Below are 13,075 nucleotides of genomic sequence, written 5' to 3' on the forward strand. Positions count from 1 at the left end.
GGCAACTGAATAAAGAGATTTAGACTATGGAAAAGGAATACATTTTTTAATATTATTAGATAAGTAAGTTAGGGGCTAAAAATAGGAAATGCTTAACAGTCAAAACATTAATTTTAAAAATTCTTTAAAAAATGAATAATAGGGGCGCCTGGTTGGCGCAGTCGGTTAAGCGTCCGACTTCAGCCAGGTCACGATCTCGCAGTCCGTGAGTTCGAGCCCCGCATCAGGCTCTGGGCTGATAGCTCAGAGCCTGGAGCCTGTTTCCGATTCTGTGTCTCCCTCTCTCTCTGCCCCTCCCCCGTTCATGCTCTGTCTCTCTCTGTCCCAAAAATAAATAAACGTTGAAAAAAATAAAATAAAATAAAATAAAAAATGAATAATAAGCAAAAATAAATACAGGTCAAAACTTTATGATTTTAAGTGTAACACAGTACATCCCAAAATAATATATTTGAAGAGTATATAAATACAAAATACTGGTAGGAAACTCAAACGTTAAGAAAATTTATAATCAAAATCAAATAATAAGGATAAAAATATAATCAACACATAAAACTTTGGTGTAATATGTATTGAAATTGACTTTTACTTGAGAGAGGAGTCATGGAACTATGATAAATGGTATTCTTAATGTTTATTTTCATATATATAATTTCTGTGCTAAAAAGCCTCCATCTTTTTTTTAGGAGTTCATCTTTATATGAACTTTTGCCAAGCTAGTGTTAAGAATGCATTGTTGAGTAAGCCACATTTTCTGCCCTGAAGCACCTCAAGTCAGATTCTGAATGATTGGAGCCAATAGAGAAATTACATGCCAGCTAGTCCTAGCTTGAATCTAATGCAGGAATCCTGTTTTAAATAATTGTGGTGAGAAGAAACCTTACTACTTTATACAACCCATTGCTTCATAGGGCTAATTTTAGGAAATTCTTGCTTATTTTAAAGCATTTTAGTATAAGGAGTATCCAGTAGTTTTAGTTGTGCTTCTGGTGCAACACAGAGACAAATCTCCCACCTGATAGTCAGCCATTCAGATCATGGTCACAGGTACACTCTAGTCTTACTTTTTCCTCCAGAGTAAAAATTACTAAATTAATAGTATCCTTTACAATAATTTTGAATATAGTTACCCTTCTCTGTTTTATGTTTTCTGTACACTTTATATGCCATCTATCTATCTGTAAGTCACAAACAACAGTACGGATTTATATGAAATACTAATTAGAGACCTTTCTTGGGTTGGCATCCATCTGCTACTTACAATGCTGACTAGAGTTATTCAACTAGCTACAAATCCAACCCATATGTCTTTATCACAGGTACAATATGAAAGTCTTTGTTACACAACTCTCAAACCTCATTAATTTATCAAGCAGTTTTCTAAGGAAGACATACAGATGGCCAACAGGTACATGAAAAGGTGCTCAACAGCACTAATCATCAGGGAAATGCAAATCAAAACCACAATGAGATGTCACCTCACACCTGTTAGAATGACTAATAACAAAAAGACAGGAAAATAACAAGTGTTGGCAAGGATGTAGAAAAAAAGGAACCCTTGTGCACTGTTGGTGTGGATGTAAATTTGTTCACCCACTATGGAAGACTGTATGAGATTCTTCAAAAAATTAAAAATACAACCACTGTATGATCCAGCAATTTTACTGCAGGGTATTTATCTGAAGAAAAAAAGATACCAACTCAAAAAGATAAATGCACCCCATGTTCATTGCAACATTATTTACAGTAGCCACAATATGGAAACAACCTAAGTGTTCCTCAGTGGATGGATAAAGAAGATGAGGTATATACATACAGTTGACCCTTGAACAACATGGGTTTGAACGGCATGGGTCCATTTATATGCAGATTTTGTTTATAGCACTGTAAATATATTTTCTCTTTCTTATGATTTTCTTAATATTTTCTCTAGCTTTATTGTAAGAATACAGTTATACAGTACATATACCATGTACAGAATATATGTTAATCAGCTGTTTTTGTTATTTGTAAGGCTTCTAGTCAACAGTAAGCTATTAGTAGTTAAGTTTTGGGGGAGTCAAAAGGTATATGTGGAATTTCAACTGCACACATGGCCAGGGTTGGCACCCTTAACTCATGAAATCTTGCCATCTGCAACAACACAGATCAACTCTGAAAATATTACGCTAAGTGAAATAAGTCAGTCAGAGACAGATACTGTATGATCTCTCTTATATGTGGAATCCAAAAAAACACACACAAAAAAACAAAGTTAAGCTCATAGATATAGAAAACAGATTGGTGGTTTCCAAAGGCAGGGGGTAGGTGGGGCAAAATGGGTGAAGAGGGAGTTAAAAGGTACAAACTTCCAGTTATAGAGTAAATAAGTCATGGGAATATAAAGTACAGCATGATAACTATAGTTAATACTGTATATACTATATATAGTTAATAATATGCGGCACAAAAATACAAATATATTGCATATTTGAAAGTTGCTAAGAGAGTAAAGAGTTCTTATCACAAGAAAAAAATTCTGTAACTATATATGGTGATCATTTTGCAGTATATAAATATATGTAATCATGTATACCTGAAACTAATGTATGTCAATTATTCCTCAAATAAAAAATGTATCAAGCAATTGTTAGCTATCTGATATATGCAAAGCACCATTATCAGGCACTGGGATGCAAGTCAAGAAAGACCTGGTACTTTGGAGTTTGGAGGTGATGATAGGTGTCTGACCACACCAGTGTGTTTAGAATATAACCACAGGAAGAACGGAAGGAGACTCGCATGACAATTGGAGCACGGAAGACAGAGCTCTCTCTACCCTAGTCCCTGTTTTAGGGCTTCCTGTGGAGTTGGCAAGTTGAGCTAGATTTTGAAGGGTCAGGAGTTAGCACTGATAGCAGGAGTAGGATAAGGAAAGCTGGGCAACAGAAATTTGGGCCTTCATTCTGAGGCTGGTATTTCCCTGCTCTGTTCGAGAATCACTGTCTTTGCTAAAGAATCCAGAAGGGGAATGGTGGTGTAGTCCCCCATTATGCCTATTTGTGTAGATGTCAAATGTCTTCCCTTTTTTGTTCTTCTTGCACCAAATAACTTTTAAAAAGGATCTAATCTTTTCCATGATAAAACCACCAATGATACAGGGTTTCTGTTTTATTTGACAATCAAAATCAAAGGCAAAGTGTCAAAAACTATTCAAGTTGCTCTTGCTGCCTTTTTTTTTTTTTGAGAAAAGAAAAAAAAAAAGTCAAAAAAAAAAGTCAAAGGGAAATTAAATGGGTGGGCATAACCCCAGGTAAAATTGTTAGGAATACACTGTGGCCTCCTCCCTCCAGGATGGCAGCTTTGTCTTCCTTCTCCAGTACTCTCCTGTACCACAACACACACGTTGTCAATTTCAAACACATTTGCAATCCATTCCCTCCTCTCTCGTCCTGTCCACGGTCTTCTCCAGAGCTTCCCATCTGTTGTTAAGCTCTTTTAAAACCCTAGCTAATGGGGCGCCTGGGTGGCGCAGTCGGTTAAGCGTCCGACTTCAACCAGGTCATGATCTCGCGGTCCGTGAGTTCGAGCCCCGCGTCGGGCTCTGGGCTGATGGCTCAGAGCCTGGAGCCTGTTTCCGATTCTGTGTCTCCCTCTCTCTGCCCCTCGCCCGTTCATGCTCTGTCTCTCTCTGTCCCAAAAATAAATGTTGAAAAAAAATTTAAAAAAAAAAATAATAAATAAATAAATAAATAAAACCCTAGCTAATAACAGAATTGTTTATGGCCAAGCATGGACTTGGTAGGAGATATCCCAGATGTATTTGAGTTTCCAGAGAGAGGCTGGAAGACTGGAAGTCTTTAAGATTCTAGTGAATAAGGCTAAAATAACCAGAATAATGCCCTCTTGAATCAGACTATGTTGGGAGCCATTCTTCTGACCCACCAATTGTTAAGCCAACCCAGTGTGTATTTCCTACCTCATTTACCTTCCCAAAACATCCAGCCCGGTAAGCACTGCTTGAATCAGGCATCAATGATGAGAGTTAAATAAAGTGACATATAGGCAGCTGGAATGCAGACTTATGAACAAAGAATATCTTTTTATTCTTCTTGGAATTATAGGGGCAGATGTAAATTACATGGTTCTAGTTTTTAAAATACAGTGTTAATTTTTATTAGAAATTACGCTTGACATAATCAGAAAACCAAAACACAGCTTTTTGTTCAAGGTACATTCATAAGATGGCTTTTGGTAAAGTAGTAGTTATCTTCAATTTTTTTATTTGGTTTGTTTTCCTTTTGGAACCAGGTTATTCAGAGAATATTCTACACAGTCAACAGATCTTGGAGTGGAAAAATAACTTCGACAGAAATAAGAAAAAGCAACTTTTTGCAAGTAGGTCTCTCATTGGAATTCATGTATAAAAGCAATTAAGGGGAGCCTGGGTGACTCAGTTAAGTGTCCAAGACTTGATACTGGCTCAGGTCATGATCTCACGGTCGTGGGACTGAGCCCCATGTTGAGCTCTGTGCTGAGCATGGGGCCTGCTTGGGTTTCTCTCTCGCTCTCACTCTCGCTCTCGCTCTCTGTCCCCCTCTCTCCCCCACCCTGCCCTTTCCCTGCTTGCTCGCACATGCATGCTCTCTCTCTCTCAAAATAAATAAACCTAAAAAAAGAGCAGTTTAAATAATACTATTAGTTCATTTAACAAGTATTTGAGCGCTTACTGCATGCAAAGCACTTTCACTACTTTCAGTCATTAAGCATTTATCAGATAACCTGAGATGTGTTGGGGGTAACAAAGGTGAATAACCAGAGATTTTTGTATCGAGGCATGTGGAGTAAAAGAAAAGCACACAGTCACACCTGAGGAAAATTTTCACAGAAATGGATAATAAATATGCATAGAAGGCCTCACAGGACTGATATGTGATCTTGACCTTGGAGGATATTGGGAGTTTATCAAAATAAAAAATTAGAAGGGGATTCCAGATAGAGGGAGCAGTATAAGCAAAGGCCCATAAGCATGAAAGTGTCTCAAGTCTCAAACGGAACAGTCTACTGGCTGGTGGCTCTGCAGAGACTGACCAGTGATGCAGCCTGGCAGGCTGGGTTAGGAAAGACCTTGCAAAAGGAATAGAGGGATTTTAACGTGATCCTTTTGACAATGACTCTTTATCCAGCTCCTACTGGAGTGGAGAAAAATATTAAAAATTCTTTTAAGAAAGACACATTTCATTCAATTTTTTAATTTATTTTACCTACTATGAAAGTGTTGACCACTAGTGGGAGCCTTTTACTGAGGTAATCTTCGTGCCTGACTGTGGAAGCTTCTGTTAATCTAAAGAATGGTTCATGGTTGAAAGGAAATATTTTATTTTCAATGAATCATACTAAATGAAGCTTAGGGTAATAATACCACCTTATGTACTCTTTTATTTTTCCATGTCTTCATCTGAGACAGACAAAGTAATGAAGACTTGGCAAAATGAGCAGCCCATAATACATATACACACCTTTTTTATTCTAAAATGAATAGTAATCATCACAGTGATTGTGAATATTTATTGAACACCTGGTGCCTGCCTCTCTCAGCAGGTAATATGGGATGGGTCAAAATGGCAGTAATTCCATAAAAAAGGCTTCATACCTTGAGAATGATGATAATCCCTTACATTCCTGAAGCACATTAGAGTTTATAGTTTCTAGCATTATTATAATATATATTTTTTTTAACTGATGATAAAATTTGAGGCTCAGATACGGTTGAATGACAGGTAAGATCACACAGCAAGTAAGTGATTGAATTGGAAACGGAACTCAAATGTTCTTCCTAGAACATGGTTTAATTTTTCCCCTTCTCCCCTACCCCTCTCCTTATTCTTCCTATTAGTGCATTATTCATGAATGTATGCTCGTAATGTATATGCTCATGAAGCATTCAAGTACGTGACATATCTAGAATAACCAGCAGAAGTCACTATTTATCTCTTTACGCTGCCATTTCATTCCTTTTCCCAGACGGAACCCACATTATCTGTGGTTTTATTCCCTTGTATGTTTACATGAAGTATACAGTTTTATTTTGTATGGCTACTGTTACGAGGTTTTGTAATATATGAGATCATTATTCTGTTAATTTGTTTTTTTCCACTAACGGTATATCTTGACATTCTTTTCATTTCCATTCATATAAATCTATCTCATTTTTATGATTCTTCTGCATAATCTGTGGTATGGTTCTACCGTAACTAAATTACATACTCCCCTTTAGAAGATGTTGAAGTCATTTTCATATTTTTTCTTTGGAAAGATGCAGTGAATATCCCTGTACTTTCCTCCTGTTAAGAATCTTTCTAGAATAGGGGTGCCTGAGTGGCTCAGTCGGTTAAGCATCCGACTTTGTCTCAGGTCATGATCTCATGGTTTGAGCCCCACGTTGGGCTCTGTGCTGACAGCTCAGAGCCTAGAGCCTGTTTTGGATTGTGTCTCCCTCTCTGTCTCTGCCCCTCCCCCGCTGACCCTCTGTCTCTCTCAAAAATAAACATTAAAAAATTAAATTAAAAAAAAAATTTTCTAGAATAGACTACTGGAGGGAAAATCCTGGATCAAATGGTATGTACATTTTCAGTCTGATAGATCCTGCCAAAAACCTGTACTAGTTCACACACATTCACCAACAGCAGAAGTCATCTTTTTCATTTTATGACAATCCAGTAGGTTAAAATGAGAGCTGCTTCTCAAGATTTGTTTTAATGTACATATTCTGCTTTATACATGTTAAAGAACATTTTGTAAAACAAAACATTACAAGCCTTGTTTGGAAAACAAAAAAAATTCCTGTTTTATCACCCTAATACAACTAATAACATTTTTGTATGTGTTTTTCTTGTCTCATATATATGTGCAGATTAAATGGATTTTACATATTCTTAGTGTGTATAATTTTATATACCATATTTTGCTTTTACCATGTCATGGTTTTCCTTTGTTTCTGTGTAGACTTTATAATTTTTACTGGCAGCAGAATCTTCCATTAAGTAGTTTTAGTCTCATAATTTATGTTCTCAGCTTGTCAGGGCATATTGGTTTCCCAGTATTTACATTTTGGAACATAATTTTTTATCGAAGTAATCTATTTGCACTATGAAATATTTATCTTTGTTCCTTATAATGTTTTTCACCTTTAATTCCACTGTATTTTCTAATCATATTGACATGTTTTTTTTGTTGTTGCTGTTAAGATTTAGCTAGTAAATATTTGTCTTTTTTTTTAACTTTCCTTTTAAATTTTATTTATCTCTTATGGATAGCATATATCTAGATCTGTTTTTTTGGGGGGGGGGTTGGTTTTTATACTCAATCTGAAAATGCTTTAATATGGAGACTCTATTCATTTATATTTATTGTGATTGTTGATATATCTGATCTGACTTCTGCCATCTCATTTTGTTTTTTCTATTTCCTAAGTTTCCTTATGGTTTCTTGTATCTTTCTGAATTTTTCATTTCTGAAAACATCTCTATTTATCTGCCCGCTTGCATGATAATTGTAAGAATTGTTAAGAAGCCTGGGTTTAGCATTATTGTTTCTGGTGTTTTCCATCAGGGTACACAGTGAATCAGGGGAGACCCCGGTTTACTTCCAGCCTAGGGCTCTGCAGCTCCATCCCCCATATTTTCCACACCAGGCCACAGCACATCAGCACAGTACCATACATAAGTCTCCTTTATAGTAAGCTTGATATCATTACAAAGCCAAACCCTGTATGTAGACTTCCACTCTACATAATAGAGGAGATGCCCAGTGTTCATAATTTTGGAAAGTTAAAAGCAATGTCATTTCATGACCATCTATTTCAGCCTCTTGTGTGTTCTGGTTTGCTAGTTTGGGGACCTCTGACAGGATATAGTCTCCTTGGTAACAGTCCTTCCCTTTCCCTGCTTTTAAATCCTCCACAGCATCTATCCCTTTGGTAAGCATAATATAGAGTTTGTAAATGTTTATAGATTGGTCAGTTGATTAAAGGTAGGATGAGGGTGCCTGTTACAGTTCCTGGTTTAGTACCAAAACCAAAAATTTTAATTAAATTTAAAATAAAACTTCATTAGACTCTATATAATGGCCAAAGCTGGTTTTCATAATTTTAAAATAAATTAATCCTTCTCTTCATACTTTATTTCAGACTCTAGCCCTTTTGGAAGAAGAGGAAGATATAAACCAAATCACAGATTACTTCTCCTATGAACATTTCTATGTTATTTATTGTAAATTCTGGGAGCTAGATAGTGATCATGACCTCTACATCAGCCAGGCTGATTTATCTCGATATAATGACCAGGGTGAGTGTTTTATAGTTGTTAAGACTTAACTATTTTGAAGGCAAGAGTTGTCTGAATTGTTACATGAATGAGAAATTCCCATTTCTTAAATTCTTTAATCAAGTCCTCTTTTTAAAAAATTTTTTTTTAATTTATTTTTGAGAGCAAGTGGGGGAGGTACAAAGAGGGAGGGGACAGAGGATCCAAAGCCAGCTCCACACTGACAGCAGAGATCCCGATGTGGGGTTCGAACTCACACCCTGAGCCGAAGTCAGACACTCAACCAACTGAGCCACCTAGGTGCCCCATCAAGTCCTCTTTAAAGAGCCAAGAATTTTTAAGTGGGAATGAGTGAAGGTATTGATTTTTCATTTAGAAGGCAAGTGTAGGAGAAGGGACTTAAGGTAAATAAGCAATTAGAGTCTCTGTTTTGATTGTCTTTGATTAATTTAATTAATTAGTATGTTTATTTTAGTTTTTGGGAGAGAGAGGAGAGAAACAGAGAGCACGTGCAGGGGAGAGACAGAGGGGAGAGAGAGAATTCCAAGCAGGTTCTGCACTGTCAGTGCAGAGCCCCCTGTGGGGCCCAAACTCAGGAGATTTGAGATTATGACCTGAGCCGAGAGTTGGATGCTTAACCAACTGCACCACCCAGGCACTCTGTGGTGATTATTTTCTAGTGATGAGTTGAATTAGATCCATTCCTATGTAGTTTATTTGAAAGAGAGTGTATGTACACCCTGTAAGTTTCCCATTTTACGGTATTTATAAACAGACAAGGATGAAATAATATGCCAGTGTTTTCAAGGACTAATAAATAACAACTTACCTTTTGGGATTTAGATCCAGAATAGATATTTTCTCCGCAGATGAATTTTGTGTGTTTTCTTTTATCAGAAAACAAAAATATTAAACATCACATGATACTACTCATTTTGCTTCATTTTTACCAGTTAGTAAACTTATAACCTATTACCTGCAAATATTCTTCCTCAAGCACCAAGATACATTGACTCATTCTTTTCTCATAAGATTGTCTCATAAGATTCTCATAAGATTGTTCTATTCTGAAATGTCTTCTCAGGCACTGCTATTTATTTTAAATCAGCCTTTAGCCCTTTAGGTGTAGCAGAGTACAAATCTTAAATACATTGAATTTCACTTCTGTTATTTGGTATCTCTGTGATTAACTGTTTGCATCTTAAGAAGAGTTTCATTCTATATGATCTTAAGTATCATAGAACTTTCCATATATAAAAAAGAGTCCTTCCTCTCTATTCTCAGGTGCCAACCAGGTATCAAGAGAAAATACTCAGATGTACTTATTGATGAACAAGCATTTTAGTACTATACCTCCCTTTTTCAAGTAGTCATAATCTTGCTGTCACCAGAATAGCATAAAGATGGAGATATTCACAGGCATATCGGGTCAGCTTTATTAGCCGTGTACCTTCTAATCACCGGTGGCCAGATCATCTGTGTAACATGAGGTCATACAAACCTCTCTCCAGCTGATACAATCATAATTCTCATTAGGTTCCAAAATGTATATATACACATGACAATCCAGTAGAGGGTATATTAAAGTGATGATGTCCAAATAAGTAGGCATCTAAGCCTTCATGATGAAGAGCCCATCAAAACTACATAATTGGCAATCCATCAGCCTGTCCTAAATGGGACAACATGATCTTCAATTTTAGGGTAAACCTTCCAAATGTAAAAAAGACTTTAGCTTTGGGATTAAATGTCCATGCCTTTCCTATACAGCCCTCTGTTTGTATAGTACAAATTATTATAAACCAATGTTCACCAAAGTCTAGAGGGTCCTTATATAAGCTTTGTGGCCAGGCATGGCTCTACTGACACCCATATTCCCAACATTCTTCAGCCAAATTAATTTTACCTTTAGGTTGACTATACCTAACTGTGTGCAGAAGAATTAGATGCTGATAGCTACTGTCTAATAACTTCATCACTTATTTGGAAATTTTAGTGTACATGCTATTGCCTGGGGCACTTCTTAAAACAACAGATTCTGTCCTCACCAAATCCCTAGGTCTGAGATCTATTGACATAGCCTTTTGGTAAAACTAAAGGCTTTGGTTATTTTGAACCAACAATGAGGTACACTGCTATAGATTCTCTAGGATCTACGATCAAAAGCAACATGCTATCTTAAGATAAAATTGTATGTTATGTCCTGGACTTTTATGGAATAAGAATATATGAAAAGTATGTTTGTGGTATGTTTAGGTATCTTCTATAAAATTCTACTTGAAAGCATTCTCCATTGTTGTACTCAGAGTCCCTTATCTTAGGAGTTGCTGATCAGTTCCCCTTGAATTTAATACGAGGATAAAATTTGTCTTGTTTTAGAGGAAAATTGTCTTAGATACAAGATCAATATAAATCCTATACGTTTTTGTCTTAGTTGTTAGGATGCTCAACTATATTAATACATCACAGCTGTCAGGCATAATCATTTGCCTATTCTTTTTTTTTAATGATTATGCCACTTCAAATTCTTACTTTCAAAAATATAAATTATACATAAGTAAAAATTTAAATATTCATATTCTTGTTATAGAAGATTATTATGTTTTAGCTCATAGCTACTGAAAATAAATTTGCCCAAAGTATTGCCTTTATGGAACATGTTCCTAACTAGCTTTGTACTTTCTTATTTACATTTAGCTTCATCAAACAGAATTATTGAAAGGATATTTTCTGGGGCAGTAACAAGGTAAGAAAAAGCATCTGAGTTTAAAAATGAATTACAGGTAATACTTTAACAATCTCATTTTAGCACAGCTTCATACATGTCATGTATGACATGTATGTCATGGCTTCATACAAGACAGCAGTAATTCTTTATATACAGACATTAATCCTTTACCTAAGTACAGGTAAAGGTATTTGATCCTGGTGATTATTTGCATTCAAATTAGAAACCAGACTTCTTTTTTCATACCAGCAAATGTCTTCTGGTTTCACCCTTCTAGGCCTTTGAAAACAGGATAGGTTTTGTAACCTTTGTAAGATTTCCAGCCTTCTAATTATTTTTTTTTTACTTTTTATTTAAATTTTAGTTATAGCCTTCTAATTTTTTTAACTTAATTTCCAAAGAAGGTGTTGCTTTATTTCTTAGTCTGTCATCCTACTAAATTCATCCGAGTAATTGCTCAGGAAACTTGATAATGATATGTTTTCTTCAGGGGAAAAACAGTACAGAAAGAGGGAAGAATGAGCTATGCAGATTTTGTTTGGTTTTTGATCTCTGAGGAAGACAAAAGGAACCCAACCAGGTACGACTTCTTAACATTCCTTTGCCAGTAACATTTTACACTTAAACAAAGCTTAAAAAATTGATGATGCATATCCATTGGATGCCATCTTGACGTAGGGGTACCAAGGTGGATTAGACTTATTCTCTGCCCTCTTAGACTGAATCCATAGTCATAAAATATCAAGAGAAGTATTTTTACCCCCAGAAACAAAGGTGAAGTAACATGTGAGCTGGCTCTGAAGAATAAGTAGGACTTACTTTATACAGAATGTAGGAATATATATTGTGAATTTTGTTGTTTTATGATCTTGATGGTTCAGTAATAAATCAGAGAGAGAAAGAAGAGCAAATTGTGGATGACTGGTATAGATAAATTAGAATCATCTTTCCCTTTCCTTGGCACTCTCAAATGTACCTTGATTTGTAGTTTTGAGTTTACACGTGTGTTTCTTGCCACTAGTCTCATGTTTAAGCCAAAAATCTAGGCCCCTCTCTTCTTTTTATTCCCAGCTTATATAATGACACAATACCCAATACATAGTTTGTGCTTAGTACCAAGGGAGGGAGAGGCTATAGTTTTTGGTGCTCCTTGCTAGTATAACTGACTCAACTGTGTGCATGTTGGTTGAAGTATTTATCTAAATATTGGATATGTGGTTTAGAGCTCAGTGAAGGTAGTGGGGCACCTGGGTGGCTCAGTGGGTTAAGCATCTGACTTCTGCTCAGGTCATGATCTCTTGGTTCATGAGTTCAAGCCCCACTTCGGGCTCTCTATATTGACAGCTCAGAGTCTGGAGCCTGCTTCGGATTCTATGTTTCCCTCTCTGTCCCTCCCCCACTTGCGCTGTCTCTTTCTTTCAGAAATAAATAAACATCAAAATTTTTTAAAAAAGAATTCAGTGAAGTAGAAATCTAAGCTATTTATTGGGCAGCCTATTAGATTATTTTTAAATAACTTTGTTTTCCATTTCAAACAATAATTTATTGTCCATTAGAGACAATTTAGAAAACATGGGTAAGCAGAAGAAAATAAATTTTAATTCTAACACTCAGAATAAGACACTATTAAAAAAGTTGGTATATATTGTATGGTCTATTTCATATATTGTTACATACATGTTAGACATTAAGATTAGCTCCATTGGATTAAGTCTTAATTACCATACACTCCAAAATTTTGATGGATTGCTTTCCAAAACAATAGTTGCAGCTAAACAGTTGTAACACTCACTACTTTTTTCATTAAAATAAATTTTCCAAGGGGTACCTGGGTGGCTCATTCACTTGAGCATCCGACTTTTGATTTCACCACAGGTCATGATCCCAGTGTTGTGGATATGAGACCCTCATTGGGCTCCATACTGATTATGGAACCTGCTTGAGATTCATTCTCTCTCTCTCTCTCTCTCTCTCTCTCTCTCTCTCTCTCTCCCTCTCTCTCCCCCTCTCCCTCCCTCCCTCTGCTCTCCCCACCCTGTGCTCT

At 36.2% G+C, this 13,075-nt stretch overlaps 1 protein-coding gene across 4 annotated transcripts in view; it reads left to right on the plus strand.

Annotated features, from left to right (window-relative positions):
* Window positions 1-13,075, plus strand: part of PPP2R3A (protein phosphatase 2 regulatory subunit B''alpha) — a 218,893-nt gene that overhangs the window by 142,407 nt on the left and 63,411 nt on the right. For 3 of the 4 annotated variants that reach the window (XM_040480247.1, XM_040480249.1, XM_040480251.1), the window contains 4 exons: window positions 4,291-4,377; window positions 8,168-8,324; window positions 11,001-11,049; window positions 11,522-11,611. In XM_040480247.1, coding sequence (XP_040336181.1) covers window positions 4,291-4,377; window positions 8,168-8,324; window positions 11,001-11,049; window positions 11,522-11,611 — 383 coding nt within the window. The remainder of the gene's footprint in view (window positions 1-4,290; window positions 4,378-8,167; window positions 8,325-11,000; window positions 11,050-11,521; window positions 11,612-13,075) is intronic. The other variant, XM_040480250.1, reaches the window with a different exon arrangement.

This window comes from Herpailurus yagouaroundi, unplaced genomic scaffold (assembly GCF_014898765.1).
Source record: "Herpailurus yagouaroundi ecotype Mexico unplaced genomic scaffold, PumYag 159, whole genome shotgun sequence".
Taxonomy (NCBI): domain Eukaryota; kingdom Metazoa; phylum Chordata; class Mammalia; order Carnivora; family Felidae; genus Herpailurus; species Herpailurus yagouaroundi.